Here is a 16,492-nt window from a genome sequence, read left to right on the forward strand (position 1 = left end):
CTTTTAGTAGGAGAAAATGGTATGAAATCAAGGATTTCAAAAGATGAAAGACATGAAAAACAAGATTTAAGAAATATCTGATAATTCACTCATGAGAAGCATAGAAATATGATATGATATGATGTGTGGCATAAATAACTTAAGAGTAATATTATGCGTATCTATTTTTTATACACAATTATATATACGTTTATATATGTCATCACGTAATTGAGTATTATTTTATTTTTAATTTAAAATCATTTAATTATATAATAACATATATAAATATGTATATATTTATGTATAAAAAATCGATACACATAATTTTATCGGTAGCTTAATTAAGGTAATAAAGTGCTTTTAAGAATTCCTTATTTTTAAGAAAATTAAACAAAGTAATAGCACAAGTTTCTTAGACGTAGAATCACTTTTTTGAGGGCTTTTTTTTTTTTTTTTCCCTTTTTTAAAATAATCCTAATCTAATTAAGTCAATTTTATAGCCTAAGCAGAATAAAATGCCTGTCCTGCATCAAGGCAGACAACACATATATCAGTTACCCAAAACATTGCACAGGGTGCAATTTCAAAAAGAATTTCCATTACTCTGTTCTGGAACCCCTCCCCAATCAAAATAAAATAAAAAACAAGCTGTTTTCTTTTTGTATTTTGAGGAGCAACATGCATCACACATAAATTGGATCCGAACTAAACTAATTGAATACTAAAAATTGACTCAATTTGATTTAAATCCGAATTCAATTCAAGAGAGTTAACTTGTTTTTAAAACCAAGCAAAATTCGACCTAAGGAGAATTCGATTCGTATAGATTTATAAATCAACTACTGATTAGATTTAAATTATATCAAATAATTATCAAATAACATTGTTTAATGTATTATTTGATAAAATAACATGTCTTTATCAATGTGCTTCAAACTTAAAGTTATAAATTCAAACTATAAATTAGAACCAAACTAAACTTAAATTGCTCCTAATTTTGACTTGACAAACTTAAACTGAATTCGAACTAAACTGTTTTTTATTCAAACCAAACTTAAGTAAAAGAGTATTTGGATTCAATTCTATTCATATCCACCACTAGTCAGACACATTTCTTCTCACTGCAATGCATCTGATCCACTTAGTTCCATTTAGCTTTCGAGACCAGGAAAAAACAATGTGTACGGCAAAACATTAGTTAACAGCACAAGCAACGTGAAATTTCTATTTAAAAAGTATCTTGTATAAAATGAAAATTCGAGAATGGGCCTGATAGAGAGCACATGGAACAGTGGACTGAAGAAGCAAGTACCCACAGTGTGTATCTACACGTCAAATCTCACAAACGAAGAGTCAGGGCATTTACTCCCAGTTTACAACCAAATGGACTCGTTCAACTTGTGGCCTCGGCTCATCTTCTGAAGAAAGAGGAAGGGATTCAAGAGCTATCCATTGGAATATCACTGCCACTTGGGTTTGGTATGTTGCCAGTAAAAGGAGTTTCAGGGATGTTCTTCTCAGCATGGCCAGCTCCAAAAATGAACTCCTGTGGAGAGATATTTTGAGCTCCAGCAAAAATGGAGGTTGTGCCAGAGCTACCACTGAAAGCAGGGACAGGAACCGGATCATTAGTCTTTGTGAAGCCAAAGCTAAATGATGGCAGAACTGGCGGGACGAAAGGCAGGAGAGGATTGCTAGTATCTACTGATCCAAAGATCTTCTGTTCATACTCCTGCAACTGCTGGTAGACAGCTGCAATACTCAACAGACAAAGTCAAGGTAATGGAAAAGTTTTAAGTGCGTGTGTAACATCTAAATAAAATGCCAATTTTAAGCACTGCAATATAAAAATATAAATTCAATCGCTATTGTATAATGTAAAAATACAAAAGTTCAGTTGTCCGTACTTCAGCAACCAAATGTAGAAGAAAATAAGAAATCCATGCTTTGCCACTTTCCCAGAACATTCTCAATTAGACACATCAAAGTTCATTCTGTATAATTTCAACTGCATAATGAATGCTTCTGTTCACAGACATGAAAGTACCTTGTGTTAAGTCAACAGATGGTCTCCGCTCTTTCACCCACTGATAACTCTGCGGAAGCCTCCATCCTTTACTCTTCATCAAGAAAGCTATTACAATAGCGGGTGACCTATCAAATAGATCATCACAATTCAATAGTGATCAGTGATCTAAGCAGTCCAAAGGAATAATCACAGCATAACTTTCAAAAGTTGGCAGAATCAAAGACCCAACAGGCTTTTGCATAAGACCAAATAGGCAGTACATAATAGCCCTTTCTATCATTCCACTGTCTATCTTTTTATGTGCATGTGAGTGTAATTTGAGTTTCTGCTATTCCTTTTGACCAAAAAGATAATTATTTTTTAGCAATAAGCAACCTGTTTTTTCCAGACATACAGTGCACAAGAACTCGAGCCTTGTCCTTCTCACATTGCTCTGTCAAAGAATAAATTGACAAAAAAATTTGTTGTCAGTAATACTTTGCCTTGTAGAAAAATTTAAGTGTCACAATATGTGAACAGCAGCCACTTTTAAATGGGAACATCTGAGTTACTGCAAAGCAATTGATCAAATCCAACAACAATCCCATTGATTTTTCATGAATCACATTTGAGACCATTTTGTTACTCTATTCCATAATAGTACAAAATACAAGCAAGAGCTTCTCCACTCTCCTTTTTTTGACATTCATCAGTGTCTCTTTACAGCATTAATGAAGTAATTGAACAATAAACAAATGAATTAAAAAAATTTCTACACTATTAACATGATAAGTCAAAGTTTGGCACCTAAAGTCTAAGATGACAGCACAATCAACAAAGTTTACCATTTGAACACAGTACACAAAATTCTCAAATTTTGGAAATTCATAGCCCATATATAATGATAATCTTTTCTCATTCTATATTTTTTTGATGAGATCTGTACACAATGATCTGAATCATACTGAGACTAACGGTTGTTTTGTACTCACAAATAACCACAGTAGATGTTGGTTTCATGTACCAAAGGTGTCACATAAAGAGCTCACAGGATGTATGCCTCTTAGCACGCAATGTACTCTCATTTTCACTTCCTGAAGCAAAATAAAACCTAACTACAGAGATTTTTTTTCTTTTTCATAAAATATATGTACACATGAAAACATCCAACTACAGCAAATGATTTCAACAATAGGCAGCCAAACTGAATGAACAGTAATAAAGATGTAGTACCACATACGTACTGGCACTGCATTCAAATTTAACCACATATTGTGCACGATTAAATTAACTCATAAACAAAAGTGCCTAAACCAAAAATAAGCATATACCAACGGACACCAATATACAATGAGCTAAAAATAGAAACCTACCTAAAAACACAATTGCATCATCAAATTGTAAAGTTTTGTCATCTTGAAGGCAGTGATAGGTAAATGAGTTCTTGTAGAGATTTTGACAGCAAGGAACTGTCTGCAGATAGGCCAAAATAGGAGGTATAAAAAATATGCCAGAATTCATAAAAAATTTAAGAATCTAAAAGTCACAAGTTTTTTAATCATGAACAAACAATAAATTGATAGAGGCAGTTAATTTTTCTGAAGAACCAGAGATGGAATTACATAATTATGCCCAAATATGAAAATGAAGAGAATCCATTAAAGAGGAAGAAAAACGCCAATAGCTTGATCAGTGCCACAAAGTATCAAATAATTAGCCAGCATAGTACTAAAGATCATAATTCTATAAGAAATAAAATTTTAAGTTATCATGATGGGAAAAATTATAGCATCCACCAAATCTCATATAAAGGAATCGGTCATTGGAAAGCATCAGTTCCATCAGTATACATCGATTTTGAACCACATAACTAAGCACCATAGTTTACATCATAAACCAATTTGCTAACCACTTACGGTTGAGTCCAAAGCATCCTTGCTTTGGCCATAAAAGGAAATCCACTAACCAATACTGGTATAATTTGGAATTATATAACAACCAAATCTTACCATTGTTCTTGTTGATACACAAGGTCTTTCAACTTGTTTCAAAGTTATTTCAATTAGAGAAAACCCTAAAATTAAACAGTTCATTAAGCTGATAATCTTCAAATTTCTACTTGTGTGATCTTTTAAGTGTCAATATTTCTGATCCAAAAAATTCTATTTTATCTTCTATTTGCAAATACTCCAAGATGAAATCCAAAGATATTTCACCTTATATCAGTTCACAATACCTTACTTCAAACAAATCATAATTGCCAATCACAAACCAGTTCTAGAAATCATCAAACACAACACACCTTTCTTAAAGTCTTCACTCAGCTACTTCACAGCCGCCTAATCAAACAATAATATATAAAATCTTTCCTCCTACGAAATTTGTACGTTCATCTCCCCATGAACTCAACCCATAATCTGAACTGTTCATATCAGTAATAAATATAAACTTCTTCAATGATTGTTGACATCATGAGAATACCAAACTGCAAACCCTAACATAACAACCCAACAAGCTTAAAGAAAAAAAGCACAGAATCAATAAATTCAACAGAATCAATTCATAATTACACCTAAAGAAAGCAAAAACTCACATTAAGAACACGAGTAATCCCCTGAGCCTTAAGCAACTCAGCGCGAGAGGCGTTGTCGTAGCTACCCAAATAGAGAAACTCCGGCAGGATCTCGGAGGGAAAGGCACTGACATGAAGGGAGAGTTTCTCAGATGAGTACGGGGAACGGTGGCCGCAAATCCCGCAGACTTCCCCCTCTTCGTACTTGTGGTAGTGCCCACACACCCCACATGGGTTCTCTCTTTCCCTCTTCCTCATTACGGTTACAATTAGAGTTGTTATCAAGAAACAAGTGTCTGGTAAAATAAGATTTGATTGAAAGTGGAGGTGGGTTCCGATTGATTATGATAAGACTGAGTTGATTTATGCCAAATTTGGTTGAAAGAGGAGATAATACGAAATTAAAAGTGTCAGGCGTTGTTCAGAGAGATTGATTTGAGAGATTCTTAATGGGCATGTGCATGTATGTATCGTTATGGTTGTATTAATCCAACTCCTCCTCCTCCTACTTGACTTTTCTTTTGTTTTCTTCCTGGTTCCCTGCTGCAATTGCCCTTGATTTTGTAGATTTGCAATGATTTCCCTGGCACGCCCTTTTTTCCTGCCACGTGTACTTGGATTTTGTCGGAGAAAAACAATTGAAAAATCATACTGAATGTGATAAGCATCTAACCAAATTTGAAGGGATATTATTGGTTAAAATAATTTAATTTTTTTATTGTATATATATACATATATATATATATATATATATATATATATATATTGAGAGTATTATTTTATTTTTATATATAATTTAAAATATAAAATATTTAAAATAGTCTTAAGTTTTTTATTTATCCAATCAAGAGTCACCTAGTTAATATATAAATTTATCTAATCCATATATAAAATTTACCCACTCACCAAACCAAGGTATAAAATAAAACCTATAAAATAATATAATACAATTTAATTATATTTAATTCATATAGATTATTATAAATTTAAAAAAAAAATTATGCACACTTGATAGGTTAGCCAACCTATTCAGTCAATCCTAAATTTTAGAGTCCTTTCTGTAAAATTAAATTAAAAAATGGTTATATTTGTATAGTGATAAAAAAAAGTAATTATATATGTATAAAAAACAAAAAAGATAATTATTTTAATTAATATCTCAAAATTAAAAATCTCATTGTAATATTCTCTTGATTGTCTAAACTGGATAAGATGTGTTTATTTTGAAGATAAGGGTATAAATGATTAATATACTTGATAAAATTTAATAGATATAAATAATAATTATTATGTTTAGTTAGAGATAATAAAAGAATACTAATTTAATATTTTATTAAAAAATCATTGGATATAATTATTCTAAAAAAATGTTTATAATATTTATTATATTAATTAAAAATAAAGTTATATTTGTCCTAAATTATTATTTATAAACCAAACATAATAATAATAGTAACGTAAATAATAAAAAATAGATTATTAAAGTAATTTTTATCTACCTCTAATCAAATACCCGTTATGATCATATTCAAATAACCTAACAATTCAATTTCCAATAATAAAATATTATCGAATTCGAACCCTTCATCAAAGACTTATCATCGTTGTGATCAATCATCGTGAATATGATATTTAGAGATTTTATTAAACTTGTTTGTCTGTTCAATTAAAAAAATACGTATACTTTTAGAATCGTTACATGTTAAAAAAAATTAGAATATAATTTTATTTTTTTCATCAAATATAATACGTATTATAACATTGGTTTAATTATTTTATATTTAATGTACCCTTGGGAAGATGATAAATATGAACAACAACTTCCCAATAATTTAAATATATTATTTAAGGGAGGACACGTGGTCATGATTGATTAGTTGATCATCTTCTTGTCTGGAGAATATGCACCTACATTATGTGACAAAAATATTTATTTATTTCTTACACTTGGTCTACATATTAATAATGATGCACATTATGTAATGTCCACGTTTTGGGTAAAGTCGTTATTTTTTTTCCAATTGTGTCCCCTGCTGTACTTTTGCTGCCAGTTTTCCTTCCAGCAGACTCCTCTGCTGCGTTGTCTTCCAGAGCTTCCAGGTTTACTGCTCCAAAGTACTTTGGCATCAGAATTTCGGTTTGCATTATTTTTGAGCCGTCCCGTCCGATTGCATATAGAAAAAAATCTACATAGTTTAATCTATTATTTTTTATTATTTATATTAGATTAATATATAATATAATAAATATAATATAAATATGTTGAGATCCCCAGCCCCTACTAAATGGTAATTTTCATTTGCATTATACTCATATCCTATCATTGAGAGGTTAATTTCTACAAGTGTGTCTGCCTTTCTATTATTAATGTTCTTTTTGCTTTTTTGACTCGATTTTCCACTTCCCAAAATAAAATAATTAACAATAAACAAAATACAATTTATAAATAAATTGGCTTCAAACCTAAAATTACATCAAATACTATTGGGTTTGATTTCTTTCTTAATTTGGGTTCTCCTTGGCTTGACCCAAGTAAGGTTGCTACACTCAATGAAGTACCTTAGGCTTATGTGCAGGGTTGGGGTATAGGCTTGGGCCGAATAGGTTGGACCTGACTTGTTTGTTTGAATTGTGTTCTATATCAGTCTCTTATTTGCATTAATAATGGTTTTTTTTGGTTGTCAATCTCTATTTTGTTGTAGTGGTCTCATGCTATTGATACAGGGGCTTAACCACTCTGCCTGCAATTACTGCTTGTGCTCCTGGGGCACTAAATATTGGTGATGCTGCGAGGATGATTTTTTGGAGATTCTGATGTTATGGTTGCTGGAGGTGCTTAATCCAGAAATGATGCTTTTAATCTTTAGCAGGATTTTGCAGGTAAACATCACAAAATATGAACTTCATTTCCATGCAAGTTAATGACTTATTGATTATTTCAGCAGCTTCTTTTTGTTAGCTATAGGAATGTTTCAAGCTGGGTTAAAGAAATGTATATGGCAGTATGAATTGTTTTGTTGCTAAATAACAGAGAAAAAAATACACTTGGACCTTCTATAATGGTATTTTTAATCAATCTCATCACTGAGGAAACTTGGTCTTTTCTAGTGGAATGTTTACAAAACCATTGCAAGCTCTGCTGTTCACCATTCTCAGTGGGTTAATCTTAATTGTTTTAGCTTTTGGTTAATTCTTTTCTCTCATAAAGGAACTTGAGCATGCGAAAGAACAAGTAGCAGAAATTTACGCGGATGTTTGCAGCCATGGAATATCAGGTTATGTGAAAGAAGTTGCGAATATGTTTATCCGTGGTCCTACTTTGGTAAATCATTAGTCTCTGAAGGCAGTAATGTTGTGTTAAGTGATGCCTATCACATTACTCAACCACATGCTGATGGAAGAGGTGCTATTTTTGGCCATGAAACAAGCCTCCTCAGAGCAGGTAACATAGTAGTCAATCTTGGCACTTTCACAGTGCAGCTCTTATGTCACAGTGGTGTAAACAACTACTCATTGATTCTTGTTTTCCATAATGATGCTACAACTAAAATTAACCAAAGATAGTAGTGCTGAACCTTCAGATGTTATAGACTTCTATAACCTGGGTATGTGTGACCTTTGGTCCCTTTCTTCAAAGAAGATCCCAATATCTGCTGCTTTATCAAACTCATTTGATTTTAGAGGAACACATGCATCACTGCTCTTCACTAAATGTTGACCTCATTCACGGGGTTGAAGAAGTGGCATCTATGAGTTGAGCCAGAAAAACTTCTAGAAGATCATCGTGCCGATTTTTACTTAATTTATTGTTTCACAAATATTTGGAGCATTACATTCTAGTAAAATTGAAATTAAGTGGTTGAACTTTCCTCACAAAAGAGATGTGCCTGCAAAGCAAATTGGTTTTGGAGTTTATTTTTATACAGTGAGATTGGTTATCCGGCATACTAATATGAATACAAATATTAACAGACTACGACACTTTGTTCATTCCAATAATATAAAGCGTGTATTGACTATTACATAACAAAATAATACATTCTGGGCATAATAAAGAAGATTTATACATAAAAAGAACACATCTTCCCCCACTCAGATGCTGACTGACTACAATTCTAATAAAGATTAATAAGATTCCGGGATGGCTAAGCATATATTGACTTAAAACCTTCAGTTAGAGGTACCACTTTTGCTGACACCTTGGATTGCAACTTCAGTACAGCTTGACGGATGTCCTGCAGTTGTTATGAAAGAACCACACAAAATCATTAATGAAAGGAAGAACTAAAGTTTATCCTTGCCAAAGATGTTTCATTTTCAAAGCTTGTATGGCAGAAATGAGTCAGTTTAAATTTTATGTGATCAACCAATTTCAATGGTTCATGCAGGGTATATAAAAAGGAAGTGGGTGTCATATTTGGATATCAATGTTATCATCAACATAGATGGATTTGATATTGACCTTATCATACAGCATTATATAACAATAATAACCTAATAATCACCTCTATATGGTAGCGTGAGGAGAAATGAGTTAACAGTACTGCTTTATTCCGAATCCACTTAGCATTTTCAATGATCTGCAGTTCAACAAATTCAGAATTCCACCAGTCACTGAAGTCATTAACCTTTTCAATGTACACCATACATAAAAGAAAATTAACAATTCATTCACCTCTGACAAATGGGTATGACCATGTTGTTGTGCGTGCTCAATGCTACACCCTTCGTCCAAGAAAGTTGCCTATTAGAAGAGCTTCAGCATCAGGCATGAAGAATACCAGATTATGACAAAAAATTCAATATCTATATATATATATATATATATATTGAATATAACCAAATTTGATGTAAGTTTCAACCAAAATATTCATGCCTACAGTCCAAGAAAAGCCATAAAATTAAGAAAAGATGCCTACTGTATTGGCAATTCATATTATCACAAACCAAAGTTTCCATATGTACCTCAGTCATCTATATGGTTAGCCATTTGAAATTCTATAAAGCTCGTGCCTTGTTTTAGAACCTCTTAACATCTCAGAACTCACAACTAGGAGAAAGAATTTTGGTACCATTGGACTAGTAAAATTCGAAAGTAATCTCTAAATACAAACAAAAAGCTAACAAAAATTTCAAATATAGAATTTTAACAAGCGATACAGAAGCAAGAAATCCATTGTCTATACCTCAGTTATAAGAACTTTTGCTCTCAACGCATCTGCATTGCGTGGATTCAGCATATACTCTGCTGTTGTATCTCCTGTAAAGGCCACCTCAGGAGATAGTATGGTATCTGTAATCTATAATGAAAAGTTGAAAGATAAATGAATACTTAGTAGCAGAGATATAAGAAAACAATTATGCAGTCAGAGACAAACCTCAACACCAGACTTCTTCAATTTCTCAATTTGCTTTCCTTTCAGATGAATGTACTGCTTCTTAAGTTTTTTTCTCACAGAGTAGATGACATAGCCCTGAACAAATGCAGGCAGCTTCATGTTTTAGACTATAGGGATTTCCAAGCTTCAAAACACTTGAAATTACAAAACATACATAGCGTAAAACATCTATGTCTCAGTCTCAACACACCTGGCTTGGTATGACATGGTGAGTTTTAAAAGGTCGGACAACAATATCATTCCGCATTTCATAAGTTTCACCTGAAGTCAATATTGTAGAAGCATCTTCAACAAACGAAGAGCAATATAAACTATTCAAACACAAACTTAATAACGAAGGCAACATACCCACATCTAATGCAATCAAATCAAGGTTTAGTTCCACATTCCCCAAGGACCGGTGAATGTCAAACAGCTTCTCAACATCATCTTTAATGCAAGGAGGCACAAATATTGTTGGTGGCTTTAAGCTGTACAAACCACGACTTGCTACGTACATTGGTAACCCACCCTAAGCCAAGAGATGAAAAATAAACTCAAACATTTTAAAGTCAACAATATTCAATACAAGGACACAACACAGCAGGTCCATCATAATGCTAAAATGGTCGCATTCCACAAATCACACTTTGTGTTAACAAATATTATATCACTTTATCACATCAGTTTATCATTTGATGTGTAATTTTATTCTCAACAAAACTTGTTATCCCGTAAAATTACCGGGATTGTTCTCTGCTACAAATTCTCAAAGACAAGTATAGAATTAAGTTAAAGAGCTTACAATATGGTCAAGATGACCATGAGTGATAAACACAAAGTTCTGCTGAATAGCTCTACTGGGGCACCTCCCAATATCAAAAGCGCACTTTAATTCCGGTATAATCACGCACGTTTCGTGTCCACCTATCGAAAGCCCTTCAATGGTGTAGCCTTCCAAGTCGACACCTTTGCGGGTCACGGCCGCCCGGGCTTTCCGATATTCTTCTTCTTCGCTGATGACTCGGCTGATGGACGACAAATACTGGGAAGTTTTCAGTGAATTCACGGGACCGACATGGGATTGGAGACAAGTTGTTGGTGGTTTTGAAATGTTGGGGTGGTGAAATGGGAAAATCGTGGGGACTTTCCCGGGTGAAATGGGAAGTGAAAGTTGCATTCTTAAAGGGGCTTTTCAGAGGTTTCCTCAACAAGTCCAATCTATATCTATCGCGGATATTTAGGAGAAACGGAACCCAGTGGGACGCAAAAGTGAAACTCTGCGTTTTAAAGGAGAAGAGAAATGCACATCGTCCCCGTATGTTTTGTTTTTTCAAAGTAAGGAGAGATTTCATAAATACTACTAAAATACTCCCTCAATTTAACAACATTTGATTAAACAGGTTCCCTTAAAAGACTAAAAAGCCCTTTACACAATTCTCTGGCATCTATGCAAATTCTCATCTCAGCAGATCTCATTTCACCCTAAACCCATCCCTTCCACCAGCCTTTCAATCAACAACACAACCATAATAAAACACATAGATGATAACATCTGAGTTTAAAGAAGTCAGTTTGGAATGTTAAAAAAGTAGGTTAGATGACTTCAATTTGGAAACTTTTCTATTCAAGAATTCTATCATAATGAAAATTTTGTAATAATTTTTTCTTTAAATTGAACAAAAAAGCTTGGGAAAATGGTATTAACAGACAAGCATGCATCATTAACCACTGTAAAACTGTACAGTAACTAATAAAGTCTCCTGTAAGCATCTAAGAGATCTTTAACATCAAATCCTACTCATTCCATATGTGATTTTTTTAAAATATAATAAATAGTTTACATTTGAATGCAGGCAGGCTTCTTTTCACATTGTTGAAGAAATGTGATGTGAAACATGCAAACCTTCCAGATGGTAAAATCTTAAACATACAAGAAAGTAATGTCACAATTTATACATTGAAAAGCTGGAAGAGTTGAAGCTAAACCCTAAATGCTTAACAACACTATACAAAGGGTGGTGGAACTGAAATGTATGTGGTTCTATTGTAACCGGACAAGAAGCTGATTCAGATTGAGAGATTCCCCATATGCCATGTTGCTGCAAACAGTAATCGTTTTACTTGAGCTTATAATCTCGGCATTCTCAAGGGTGAATCCGTGAATGATGGGCAAGGGGAAGCCTTGTCCGAGATGTGAATTAACATATGGCAAGAAAACAGTTTGGATGACTGTCCACATCACCGGCTGCAATAAATCCAGAAAAAAGATGGGCTTCTAATTAGTAAACATGCACTAAATGATTTTCAGCAATGAACTTTGTTACACATTGTGAAACAAGATTACCTGAATGAGATACAATCGTAGATTACCAATATTGCTCCACTTCAGTGACATTGTAAAGTCATTCAATTTTACACTACCAGCAAGGTTAATACCTGAGATTTTAACAGAACCTGAGCCACGAAAAACCTGAGCCAACATAAAATGATAGAACGATATCACTCATCAAGAGAGAGAGAGAGAGAGAGAGAGAGAGAGAGAAAGAATATAATAGAAAGGAAAACAAACTATAAAAAGAACATGAAAATGCTGGAGCAAAGTGTCAAGAAAATCAAATTTGCTACATTTCCCTCAATAATAACCTTACCAGTGCAATGCAAGCAACAGGTATAGCTGCATCTTCTTGCAAAACATCAATGATCAAGTCCAAATACACTGTAGCATCAATTTTATGCTCCAAAACCCTTATGACTGGAGGAGAAGAAAAAGTGATATTCAACATCATATCATCATTTGGGTACTTCCTGTAAAGCTGGGGAATAATGTATTTCCATCCAGCCGTGTTTAAAAGAGATTGATCTGGCACTTTATCTACAGTCCAATGCATAAATTCTGCCTAACAAGGGAAAACAATTTCTGTATTAAAAATATAAAATATAAATAAGAAAACAAGAACATGCAGAATATGTTTCAAGCTCTATTAGCCTCGATTCTAACTATCCAAAAATCCAACCCAGTTCACTCATGGACACAACCATGGGTTATGACCCTTAGAACCACATAATATCAGTCGATTAAGTTCATTACAGGAGTTTATCCTAATTCAATCTATTCATAAGTTGAAACAATATCTATACCCACATAAGATGCAACGATATCACCCTAAGACACCCACAAATAAACCCACTTTTGCAGAAACTAACATGAATATAAAGCATATATCCCGTTAAATTCAAGTAGTTACTGTCAACAATTTCATCACCTGAGAAAATTAAAACCATGGTTCAGAAGGTATAGTTAAATGTCCACTTTTCAAACATACATCATAGTACAAGGCTGAGGCAGAGTTAAATACAGCCTCGTCCAGCGAAATTCCAAGCATTTTAGATTGATCTGTACATGGCATTGATGGTTGCAAATTCTTGTGGGAGTGATTTGGGGATGGAACCTTGTTCCTTGCTGTAAATAGTCCATTGATGTCAAACCCAATAGAGGAACTACTCACAAAAGGCCTGTCCACAAAGGTTACATTCAAGGAAGCATGATCATCCACAGGAATTTCTTTTGGAAGAGATTGCATAAATGAATCAAGTCTTAAAATCCCTTCTTCAAGTTTCTTGGTGATAGCATTTTCCACTGCAGAGCCTATCTGTTCTTCAAATGCATCAATCATCCTGAACAATAGGGGGAAAAAAAAAGGAAATAAATTGCAGTATATCAAACAGTGTTCCCGTTCTTTTAAAGAGGGTGTTTGTGCTTGGGGAGGAGTGGATGGGTGTGTGTTTGGAAAAAAAAAAAAAACGAAAAAATGATGAGGTTGAAGTTTCAGAGATTAATGTAAAAAGCCAAAAAATCTAAGTTATCATGAAAAGACACTGCATAAACAATAATCCAGCCATATAAAGCATAGGAAGAAAACTATCTGCCTCCACTGTGTAACATGCAAAAGACAGACAAAATGAATACCAAATTAAAACAAATGAGATGAACCATTATAATATTGCTTACCCTTGATAGAGCCAAGAGGCTCCTCCATCCAATTTTATGGAGATATCATTAACATGACATCCGCAGTCCATGAGGGAAAGCTTCAAAGTTCCTTTCTGGTTCTCCAACCCTAAGGTAAGTCCCACCTCCATGCCTTCAACCTTAACCACAAGCGGGATTCATCAAATTCCCTCTTTTTAAGGAAAAATAAAATAGAAGGATAAATCATTTTTAACATCTTTTTGACAACTCTAATACTCTAAACTACACCACACCAGTACAAAAGCATGTGCAACCAAAGTCTCAACAGACGCAAGACAAGTGCTATAATAATTACAATATTTCATTATACATATCGCATCTACTGCCTAAGATCACATCATATATATACAATTGTTAGCATGATTTTGATTTCATGTTAAATTTCCATTTGATTTAAAAGCTTAAATTGATAGTTAAGATCCGAAGTACTATTCAAACTCTACATAAAAACCAAGGAATATTTATAACAATCAAAATCCCAGGCTACCAAATATATAATCCTAGGTTACACATATAAAATGACATAAAAAGCAACTTAATTTTCACCTGAATACATAAAAAGAACTACCCAATTAAATTCTTCAGAATACCTGAACAGAAGCTCTGCCTCTATCTGAAATTTCAACTGGAACTAACCAAGTACTGTACTCATAATACCAATTCATGCTCAAATTGCACGTGGTTCCAGAAGCAACAATCACCACACCCGAATCTCCGGGCTTAACATAAGACGACGGAACATCAATCCGGTAAATCGTGATATTACACAAAACCATCCGAACATTTCCCACAAACGGAATTTTAACCGTTTTCTCAATCTTCGGAAGCTTCAGTGGGATTATCGAAGCGATTTCTTTTGTTATCAGTAAGTCCTTAATGAAATTGACGCCACTTTGAGATATAACTATCGATGTGAAAGATTCTTCGTCTGTCGCGTGGACAAGGGATTCGATTTGTGAGGCGATGACGACGACTAAAAAAAGCGTTGCCGATGTTCTGAGAGTCCTCATCATTATTTTTTTTATTATTCTTTGTTTTGCAGAGGATGGAGGTTGAGGTTTACTTAATTGAAGATGGTAGCAGGTGTCAATGAGTAACATAAACACAATTTCCCTTTTTCTAGGGGAGACAATATCATCACTGATCATTTTGTTTTTTGTTTATTAATTTTATTTTGTTATTATTATTATAATTTTTTTGCCCTTTTGTTGTATTAATTTGTTTTGTTGTACTAATTAGTCTTTGTAATTAATAATAAATAGATATTCCAAAGGAGTAATATTATATATCTCTATTTTAAATGTATTATTATATTATTAATAATATTTTATTTTTAATCTAAAATCAATTAATCACTTAATAATACATATAAAATATGAGTAATATTATATGTACCTATTTTGAGTACATAAATGTATATATACTCATATGTGTCATCATATGATTGGTTATTGTTTTATTATTAATTTAAAATCATTCAATCACATAATAACACATATAAATATGTACATATTTATGTACCCAAAATAGATACACATAATTTTATTGATAAAATATATACATATTTATATACTCGTAATAAATTTATATAATTTTATTTGTTTGAAAACATTAGCCAAAACATAGTTGAAATAGTTCTACAAGTGGGTTTCTCAATACCTAAGGAAATATGTGGAAAACAACAAGTCTTTTTTAGATTTAACCATAAGAAAAGAATCGCATAAAACCTTTTAAATTTTAAAATGGATTAATCACACCAATATATATAGTAATATAATAATCACCCCAAGGATAAAGAACTACAATAAAAAAAAAAACTTATAGTTGTGTGGACAACGACTAGATATATTGGAAAATTAAATAATTGCCCCAAAGATTAGGGGGCAAAGAAAATTACCCCTAAATCTTAACATTAAACGAAACTGTCCCAAAATTATGAAGAGACGAAAATGCCCCTCCACTCAAAATCAGCCATAACCACGTGCACCACCGCCAAACACACGAAAACAGAAAATTTGAATACGCTTTTTCACGCACTCGACAACTCCGATTTCATCTAGCAATTTTTTCGACGTTTCCGGCAATGACGATAGTCAAAAAGGTTAGTAAAACAACTTTTGTCATCTCTTTATACATTTCATTTCACAATTTGAGCTATTTGATGTGAAATTTGGGTGTTTAGCGTTAGGGTTCGGATTTGAAATTTTCGAAGAAAATGCTTGATTGTTTACTGATTTTGATAAATTATCTTAGGGCTTTTTTGTTAGATTAGGTGTAGAGTTTATTGTTGTTGAAATGGAGTTTGAAAAACGAAGTTTGGGAGGTGAAATGTGGCCACACGAATTCGGTAGTCACCACGCGAATGGTGCAGTGACCACACGAATTCGTGTGGTGAGAATTGTCGAAGACAGGGTGGCGTTTTGCACTTGTCAAACTTCGTGGACTACACGGTATCGTGTGGTTGGGGGTGAAAATGCGCTTTTTCATCGTGTGGTGAGGCATAATAGAAATCGGAAAAA

At 33.3% G+C, this 16,492-nt stretch overlaps 3 protein-coding genes across 3 annotated transcripts; all 3 read right to left on the bottom strand.

The window, feature by feature from the left end:
• Positions 1-1,180: 1,180 nt before the first annotated feature.
• Positions 1,181-5,023, bottom strand: LOC123196614 (protein-tyrosine-phosphatase IBR5-like). The gene is made up of 5 exons (XM_044610666.1): positions 4,584-5,023; positions 3,364-3,463; positions 2,387-2,444; positions 2,030-2,136; positions 1,181-1,734 (listed from the first exon to the last, which is right to left on the bottom strand). The coding sequence occupies exons 1-5, from the start codon at positions 4,818-4,820 to the stop codon at positions 1,421-1,423; spliced, it is 816 nt and encodes a 271-aa protein (XP_044466601.1). The 5' UTR covers positions 4,821-5,023; the 3' UTR covers positions 1,181-1,420.
• A 3,504-nt stretch (positions 5,024-8,527) lies between these two features.
• On the bottom strand, positions 8,528-11,265 carry LOC123195554 (tRNase Z TRZ2, chloroplastic). Its single transcript, XM_044609332.1, has 8 exons — positions 10,746-11,265; positions 10,310-10,472; positions 10,152-10,222; positions 9,941-10,036; positions 9,749-9,862; positions 9,238-9,306; positions 9,068-9,142; positions 8,528-8,797 (listed from the first exon to the last, which is right to left on the bottom strand). The coding sequence occupies exons 1-8, from the start codon at positions 11,118-11,120 to the stop codon at positions 8,708-8,710; spliced, it is 1,053 nt and encodes a 350-aa protein (XP_044465267.1). The 5' UTR covers positions 11,121-11,265; the 3' UTR covers positions 8,528-8,707.
• A 458-nt stretch (positions 11,266-11,723) lies between these two features.
• On the bottom strand, positions 11,724-15,100 carry LOC123195530 (putative BPI/LBP family protein At1g04970). Its single transcript, XM_044609294.1, has 6 exons — positions 14,564-15,100; positions 13,953-14,092; positions 13,267-13,618; positions 12,592-12,840; positions 12,288-12,413; positions 11,724-12,188 (listed from the first exon to the last, which is right to left on the bottom strand). Exons 1-6 carry the CDS (start codon positions 15,071-15,073, stop codon positions 11,985-11,987), a joined length of 1,581 nt encoding a protein of 526 aa, XP_044465229.1. The 5' UTR covers positions 15,074-15,100; the 3' UTR covers positions 11,724-11,984.
• Between the last annotated feature and the right edge of the window lie 1,392 nt (positions 15,101-16,492).

Source organism: Mangifera indica, chromosome 14 (assembly GCF_011075055.1).
Source record: "Mangifera indica cultivar Alphonso chromosome 14, CATAS_Mindica_2.1, whole genome shotgun sequence".
NCBI lineage: Eukaryota > Viridiplantae > Streptophyta > Magnoliopsida > Sapindales > Anacardiaceae > Mangifera > Mangifera indica.

What these genes read in the sequence shown, in the direction of transcription:
- LOC123196614 (XM_044610666.1), bottom strand. Translation starts at nt 4,820, where the DNA reads ATGAGGAAGAGGGAAAGAGAGAACCCATGTGGGGTGTGTGGGCACTAC. An exon ending in GGATTACTCGTGTTCTTAAT is followed by an intron (nt 3,464 to 4,583) that starts GTGAGTTTTTGC and finishes GCCTATCTGCAG; the next exon opens with ACAGTTCCTTGCTGTCAAAA. An exon ending in ATCTGTTGACTTAACACAAG is followed by an intron (nt 1,735 to 2,029) that starts GTACTTTCATGT and finishes TGAGTATTGCAG; the next exon opens with CTGTCTACCAGCAGTTGCAG.
- LOC123195554 (XM_044609332.1), bottom strand. Translation starts at nt 11,120, where the DNA reads ATGCAACTTTCACTTCCCATTTCACCCGGGAAAGTCCCCACGATTTTC. An exon ending in GTCATACCCATTTGTCAGAG is followed by an intron (nt 9,143 to 9,237) that starts GTGAATGAATTG and finishes GTTGAACTGCAG; the next exon opens with ATCATTGAAAATGCTAAGTG. An exon ending in CCTCACGCTACCATATAGAG is followed by an intron (nt 8,798 to 9,067) that starts GTGATTATTAGG and finishes TAACAACTGCAG; the next exon opens with GACATCCGTCAAGCTGTACT.
- LOC123195530 (XM_044609294.1), bottom strand. Translation starts at nt 15,073, where the DNA reads ATGTTACTCATTGACACCTGCTACCATCTTCAATTAAGTAAACCTCAA. An exon ending in CTGTTGCTTGCATTGCACTG is followed by an intron (nt 12,414 to 12,591) that starts GTAAGGTTATTA and finishes ATGTTGGCTCAG; the next exon opens with GTTTTTCGTGGCTCAGGTTC. An exon ending in TACGATTGTATCTCATTCAG is followed by an intron (nt 12,189 to 12,287) that starts GTAATCTTGTTT and finishes GATTTATTGCAG; the next exon opens with CCGGTGATGTGGACAGTCAT.